We start from the raw sequence: 7,848 nt of genomic DNA, 5'->3' as shown, positions 1-7,848 counted from the left end.
GGGGGTTTTTTTTTTTTTTTTTTTTTTTTTTTTTGAGTCATTGCATGTCTGTATTCTTCCCTCACATTTGATTGTTGGTAGTTTGGTTGGGTATAGAATTCCAATTAGAACATAATTCTCAGGGCGCCTTGGTGGCTCAGTCAGTGAAGTGTCCGACTCTTGGTTTCGGTTCAGATCACGATCTCATGGTTCATGAGTTCAAGCCCGGCGTCAGGCTCTGTGCTGACACCGTGGAGCCTGCTTGGGATTCTCTCTCTCCTTCCCTTTCTACCCCTCCCCTGCTCACCATTTCTCTCTCTCAAATAATTTAAAAAAGAGCATAATTCTCAGATTTGAAGGCTTGCTCCTTTGGGAATATAGAAACACAAAGAGTCACTCTCTGCGGGGCATATGAGAAAGTCATGTATAAAGCTGAGGCTGGAGTAACCATATTTAGATTTTGTCAAAGTAGTAACCGAATAGACACAAAATACAGGAAATCTGCAGAGATGAGAGGCCTTGCCACCTCAGAGGGATTAAGATCATAACTCTTTTAAGTTCTGTTGGACTTCTGATTTTGATTCCAGAAACGGAAACTTCTGAGGGCCAGCTATACTTGCTGTTTTATTATTTTTTCCTTTTAACCTATGGCACCTTGAGTGGGTGTCCATTTCTTACAACTACATGCTCTTTAGACCACCATCCATTTTATCTAAAATCCATCTCTATCAGCCTGAAGGCTCAGCGCCTATATTTAGAAGTAGAATGACATTTCTGAGAGATCTCTGAATCAGAACCAGGACGCCTGAATTCAACCTCTGTCTGCTGCTTCTGGCACTGGTTAGGAAGACAAATTGAACAACTTGCTTTACCTTCTTGCGACTCAGTCTCGATGTCAGTCAAAATGGAATGGCTTAGCTCAGTATAATTGTTAAAGTGCAAGACAAAATGAGACTACCGTTGTGTCCGTGCTTTGAGGATAGGTGGCATTTGCGGGTGGGACTGGTGGGAAATGACCGAGTAATGTAAGGACTCTTGGCCCAAGGAGACTCCCCACCCAGGACCCGAAGTAACTACTTCTGTCTCCAGCTGCCAACCCTGCTTACCATCTCATCTGGTGGCATTTGGGAGATCAGAGCTTACCTGTGACTAAAACAGAGAAAAAGTGGCCCTGAAGGCGGATATCTGGCTTCTGGCTTACGGCACAGCACTGATAGGTCCCACTGTCCGATGTTGTGAGGTTTACGGTGAACACCAGCCGAGACAGTCTTTCGCGGACACCATCGCCCCCAGGATCCCGCTGAAGTCGCAGTTGCATCAGGCTGGTCTCAGGGGAGCAGTCCAAAGACCTGTTCTTGCACAAAAACACTGTCACACCCTCAGCCTCTTCCGTATGCTGCAAAGTGCAGATCAACTGTAATTGCTTCCCTTTCTGGGAGAAGGAACTGACGATTTGCATGCACCCTGGAATGGGAAGAGGGAAGAATTAGGCGTCGGAGAATGGCCATACATGGGCGACTAAGTGCACTCACAGAGGAAGAGCAGAGGTGGGGGCTAACAGACAATACATACCGCCCCTTAGAAGAGAAGTCTACAGGCTCTACCCATTTCTGAGGGGAGACCCACAACCCCCGTTCTTCATTAATTCACAAATGATTTCTATTTTATTTCTACTCTCCAAATGGAACTTGCATAGGTCCTTTAACGATTAAAAGTACTTTTGGATACATCGAATCCTCGATATAGCCCTTGACCCGTGGTGTTCCCATTTTCTAAACTGAGGTACACGGTGGTTAACTGGGTTATATACTTGACACGTCTTTTAGGATCTGAATCTCAAACCCGAGTTTCACAAATTTAGGAATGTGTGTGACCCTGAAAAGCATCTTAGATTGAGGGCCAGGTCACCAGGCTCTCGGCCACACACGGAGACGCATGGGGGCAGCATGTCTGACCGGGTGGCCAATAGCATTAGTTTTAACAAAAAAGAACATGGATGGGACTATGTTTTCTCCCTTTAATTAGTGTCAAGAGGCAGTGGGTTCTTTTCTTCCCCACCAGAGGAAAAAATCTCGGGCCCCGTCCCTCCTCACGAGTTCAGGATTTTCCCCGATGGCCGTCTCTGCTCTGGGGATCCGGGGGTGGGCTGTCCTCACCACCGAGTTGGATGCACACAAGTGGCAGCAGAATGGCCAGGACCAAGCAGCCTCTGCCAGGTGCCATCAGTGTCCTGCTCGTTGCCAGCGGCCGCAGAAACTCAAAGCAAATGTTGGCTTCAGCGATGTCCTTGGCCTCGATTTCCTGAAAGCACAGGGGGATTCCTAGACAAGGCCTTCTGGGAGCCCCAAGACCATCTCCCTGTTTGAGGCTCTAGTTTAAGTTGGCTTAAGTCAGGTGGAGGAAGGCTTGGCCACAAGAGTGCAGCTGGCTGGGAAATGAGACCACTTACCAAGTGAGGAATACTGGGGAGGAGAGAGCACAGAAGAGGGAAGAGACCTATACAAGGAGACACTGAAGGCTTTATTGTCAGAATAGTTCTTTTTAGCATTTGTTTATTTTTGAGAGAGAGAGACAGAGTGCAAGCAGGGGAGAGGCAGAGAGAGAGGGAGACACAGAATAGGAAGCAGGCTCCAAGCTCTGAGATGTCAGCACAGAGCCCGACGTGGGGCTTAAACCCATGAACCTTGAGATCATGACCTGAGCCAAAGTTGGACCCTTAAATGACAGAGCGACCCGGGGAACCCCCTATGCGTTGAATCATTTAATCTTTACAGGTATTACTATCCCCTCTTTTCAGGTAAAGATACTTTGCATTCCTTTCCTTTGGAGTATTTCTTTTCCTCACCCTAGAAAACTGGGTAGAACTCTGATTCCACCTCTTGATGATTCTGTGCATGACTCAGGTCCTTGCCCGGCCCATTTCCTCATCTGTAAAATGTCTGTCTACTTCAAAATATTGAAAAATAAGCCTTCAACAACACAGACCTGAATTTGGCATTCTCCCCAGTTAGAAGATTTCAGGGACTCCACATAGTTGATATTTCTCATTCTTCTGGCTAGCCGGTATCTTCTGGTGGGCCCAGCGTCACTCTCCTTTCTCCCCGCACCACCTCCCTGTGAGTCCTCATAGAAAGTAGAGCTCTGATGCTCCAGGAACCCAAAGGATCAGATACAGTTTCTTCCTACCCTCCGAAAGCTGGGGTTGGGCTAATGAGGTGTTCCCATCAGGCATTTGGGGACATGCTGCAAAGATGAGGTGGCGGTAGAATGATACTGGTGGGATTCCTGCATGGTCTAGTGCTTCCTCCTCACACCCCCTGGTCACTGTCATAGCCAACCCAAGATAGAATTCACTGAATATCCCAAGCGATTTCAAACCTGCAGATGTCTTTTTTTTTTTAATTTTTTAATTTATTTCTGAGAGAGAGAGAGAGGCAGCATGAGCAAGGGAGGGTCAGAGAGAGAAGGAGACACAGAATCTGAAGCAGGCTCCAGGCTCTGAGCTAGCTCTAAGCACAGAGCCAGATGCGGGGCTCGAACTCACGAACCATGAGATCATGACCTGAGCTGAAGTCAGATGCTTAACCGGCTGAGCCACCCAGATGCCCCTCAAACCTGCAGATTTCTGTCCATTTTGCCTACTCTTTCAGAGATGCCCTCCTTTCTGTCTGCCTGATAAACTCTACTTTTTAATTTAATTTTATTATTTAAAATCTTTTTAAATGTCTACTCATTTTTGAGAGACAGAGTGCGAGTGGGGGAGGGGAGTAACAGAGACACAGAATCTGAAGCAGGCCCCAGGCTCCAATCAGCTCAAACTCCTGAACCATGAGATCATGACCTGAGCTGAAGTAGGATGCTCAACCAACTGAGTCACCCAGGCACCCCTCATTGTTTATTTAAAAAAATGTTTATTTATTTTGAGAGGCAGAGTGAGAATCTCACGTATCATGAAATCATGACCTGAGCCAAAACCCAGAGTCAGATGCTCAACCGACTGAGTCACCGAGGTGTCTCTTTGCCTGATAAACTCTTAATCATCCTTTATACCAGCTATAGCCCTATAAGGGGAAACCACAATAAAATAAAATGAAAATAAACTAATGGAATCAAGGGAAGATGGAGGAAAGTGAAAATTAGGAATAAGAAAGAAGAAAAAAATCATAAATGTAAGTGGAACTAAAAATCATAAGGGATATTTTTGTATTACCTTAAGCTAAAGAGAAAACCTGGTTGAAAAATATAATTTCTGTGAAAATACAAATGGCCAAATTGACTAAAAAAAAAAAAAAATAGAGAAAACCTAAAGGGCCCATTGACCATGGAAGAAACAGAAAAGTATTTGGTACTATCTTTCCAGAAAGCATTACTTTGGATAGTTTATAAATAAATTCTTTGAGATCTTCTGATGTTGTTCAAACTGATAGCATAGAAAACGAAGGAAATCTCATTTCTTATTACTAACACCAAAACCTTGAAAGACTGCAGACCAATCTCACTTATGAACATTCATGTAAAATCCTAAATAAAACATTAAGAAGCCAGTCAAGCAGGATATTAAAAATACAATACATCATAACAAACGGAGTGGGATTTATTTTAGAAATTATTGGATGATTCAATATTAGGAAGTCTATTAATATTAGTTATATGTTAATAGATGAAAGAAGAAAATCAATATTCTGATCAAATCTCATATTCATTCCCTTGACAACCCTAAGGAAAATGGTGATAGTTGAATATTATTCACCATAATGGAGAAATATGTATCTCAAATAAAATTCTAGAGTCATATTTAAATCATGGTAAACTATAAGATCACTTCTATTAAAATTAGGAGAAAGGCAAAGGTGCTTCCTATTACCTCTATTATTTTATGTATTTAAACAAAAATTTTTCTAATGTTTATTTTTATTTTTGAGAGAGAGAGAGTACGAGTGGGGAAGGGGCAGAGAGAGAGGGAGACAGAATCTGAAACAGACTCCAGGCTCTGAGCTGTCAGCACAGAGCCTGACGCGGGGCTCGAACTCACGAACTATGAGATCATGACCTGAGCCGAAGTTGGAAGCTTAACCAACTGAGCCACCCAGGTGCCCCTACCTCTATTATTTTCTATTTTTCTGGGAACATTAGTCATTGCATTTAGATGAGAGAATAAAGTAAGGGATATAAATATTGGAAATCCTGAAGCAAAATAATTATTTCCACTTGATGTGACTTCCATTTGGAAAGCCCACGAGAATTAAGAGTTTTAGAAACAAAGGTGGAATATCTGAAGAGGCAGTTCACAAAATAGGAAATGTAATGAAAAGTTGTTCAGTTTTACTAGTAGTTAGAGAAGTGCAAGTTGTTAAAAGTTCACAGTCCAGAATTTCAGAATTACCATCCAATAGAGAAGCACAAATGAAAATGATCAATGAATCCAATTCAGGGCACCTGGATGACTCAGTCGATTGAGCCTCCAACTCTGGCTTGGGTCATGATCTCGTGGTTCGTGAGTTTGAGCCTTGCGTTGGGCTTTCTGCTGTCAGCACAGAGCCCGCACTGGGTCCTTTGTCCTTCTCTCTCTACCTCTCCCCGACTCATATGTACTCTCTCTCTCTCTCTCCCTCCCTCTATCTCCCTTTGTCTCCCTCCCTCTTTCTCTCTCTAAACTAGATAACCATTTGGGGTGCCTGGGTGGCTCAGTCGGTTAAGCGTCTGACTTCCGCTCAGGTCATGATCTCCAGGTCTGTGAGTCTGAGCCCCGCATCAGGCTCTGTGCTGGGCTGCTTCAAATTCTGTCTCCCTCTCACTCTGCCCCTCCTTCACTCACGTTCTCTCTCTCTCAAAAATAGATAAACATTTAAAAAAATAGATAACCATTAAAAAAATCTGGTTCTACTGAGGGTCTGAAGAAATAGGTACAGTGGTTCACCTTGGGTGAAAATATACCCTGTACCTTGGGCTCTGTCTTATAGAAATAAAAACACTGAGTGTGATGGAATGTACGTTTAAAGATATCTGCTGCAACAGTATTTACAATACCGAGAAACTAGAAAATGGTAAAGACCCATTGGTCAGAGAATGGTTGAATAAATTATGGCATATCCGTAGTATAGAATATATAAAATAATAATATAAACATATAACACAAATAAAATTTAATCAGACACAAAATAAATGTATAAAATTATTAATTTTCCCTAGATACAATTGCTAGTTGAAAAATAGAAGAAAATGCCACTCATAGCAACAACAAAAATTTCCCATAAAATTCCCAGGAATTTAAAATTTAACAAGAGGGGCACCTGGGTGGCTCAGTCGGTTAAGTGTCCGACTTGGGCTCAGGTCATGATCTTGCAGTTTGTGGGTTCCGGCTGCGCGTTGGGCTCTGTGCTAACATCTCAGAGCCTGGAGCCTGCTTCGGATTCTCTCTCTCTCTCTCTCTCTTTCTCTCTCTCTGCNTCAGAGAATGGTTGAATAAATTATGGCATATCCGTAGTATAGAATATATAAAATAATAATATAAACATATAACACAAATAAAATTTAATCAGACACAAAATAAATGTATAAAATTATTAATTTTCCCTAGATACAATTGCTAGTTGAAAAATAGAAGAAAATGCCACTCATAGCAACAACAAAAATTTCCCATAAAATTCCCAGGAATTTAAAATTTAACAAGAGGGGCACCTGGGTGGCTCAGTCGGTTAAGTGTCCGACTTGGGCTCAGGTCATGATCTTGCAGTTTGTGGGTTCCGGCTGCGCGTTGGGCTCTGTGCTAACATCTCAGAGCCTGGAGCCTGCTTCGGATTCTCTCTCTCTCTCTCTCTCTTTCTCTCTCTCTGCTCTCCCCCGCTCATGCTCTGTCTCTCTCAAAAATAAATAAACATTTTGGAAAAAAAACAAACAAACGCGTAGACTCTGGAGCCTGACTGCTTGTGTCTAAGACCTGGTCCCAAAACTTACTAGTTGTGTGACAGGCAAGTTTCTTAGGCTCCTGGGACAACAACTGTGCTCAGCCCTTAATAAATAAATGGGCATATTTTACAGACACTGAACAAACAGCTCTATCATCTGGCTTTGACACTTATTAGCTGTGTGATATTAGGCAAGTTTCTTAACCTCTCTGAAAAACAGCTTCCTGAGCTATAAATGGTGATCATATTCTCTTCCCAGGGTGGTTGTTTGGGTTAAAGGACGCAACCCATGTAAACTGCTTACCTAGTACAACGCCAGTAGAATGGCTGGCATAGGCTAAGGGCTCAGTACATGCTAGCCATGATTATTTTTATGCATCCTCATATTTGGGGGCAATTAACAGTGTCCCAAGCACATCCACACACGCAAGTGTGCTCAGCTCTTAGAAAACACCGCTATTAGGGTTCTTTAAACATTTATCACTTTGACTAAGCATATGGGAGCTCAGAGAGGCATTGTGAGCAGCTTAAAATCACAGTTTCTAAGCAAAGGAGCGAGGATTCTAAATTCCCAAGGTGTGTGAGTCTCCTGCAGTTTCGTGTCCTTGTCCCTCGTCTCGCAGCTATCTAGCCATTCCGGAACAGCTGCAACCCAAGGAGGGCTTTGATAACAGTAATAAGGTCATGAAGTCCATCAAGGACCCTAGGAAAGGAGAAACTCTGAACGCGGGGTCTGGAAAGGCTGCAAGAAGAGCGTGCAGTTGGGCCTGGACAGATGTTTGCCGACTTTGGGGAGCCGGTGGTGACGGCGGGGGAGATTTGGCTTCCAATCAGGGCTCTGCATTAGCTAGCTGTGAGCTGTCGAGAAGGTCATGTCCCTTCTCTAGGCGTGTTTCCTGAGGGACTGGTGCAGGGGGGGGGGGGGGGATGAGGGACTGCCTCCAAGAAGGGAGCTGCAGACGGG

At 43.6% G+C, this 7,848-nt stretch overlaps 2 protein-coding genes across 2 annotated transcripts in view; one reads left to right on the top strand and one right to left on the bottom strand.

Annotated features, from left to right (window-relative positions):
* Positions 1-2,271, bottom strand: part of CD160 (CD160 molecule) — a 9,000-nt gene extending 6,729 nt beyond the window's left edge. Inside the window, exons 1-2 of the mRNA XM_077753490.1 lie at positions 2,136-2,271; positions 1,123-1,443 (exon numbers count right to left, since the gene is read on the bottom strand). Coding sequence (XP_077609616.1) covers positions 1,123-1,443; positions 2,136-2,202 — 388 coding nt within the window. The 5' untranslated portion in view covers positions 2,203-2,271. The remainder of the gene's footprint in view (positions 1-1,122; positions 1,444-2,135) is intronic.
* A 3,688-nt stretch (positions 2,272-5,959) lies between these two features.
* Positions 5,960-7,848, top strand: part of LOC144222735 (uncharacterized) — a 13,696-nt gene continuing 11,807 nt past the window's right edge. The window contains exon 1 of the mRNA XM_077753329.1: positions 5,960-6,023. Coding sequence (XP_077609455.1) covers positions 5,960-6,023 — 64 coding nt within the window. The remainder of the gene's footprint in view (positions 6,024-7,848) is intronic.

This window comes from Crocuta crocuta, unplaced genomic scaffold (genome assembly GCF_008692635.1).
Source record: "Crocuta crocuta isolate KB4526 unplaced genomic scaffold, BGI_CrCroc_1.0 scaffold620, whole genome shotgun sequence".
Classification (NCBI taxonomy): domain Eukaryota; kingdom Metazoa; phylum Chordata; class Mammalia; order Carnivora; family Hyaenidae; genus Crocuta; species Crocuta crocuta.
The sequence above is the reverse complement of the archived record's forward strand: the minus strand, read 5'-3'. Positions and strand labels throughout refer to the sequence as shown.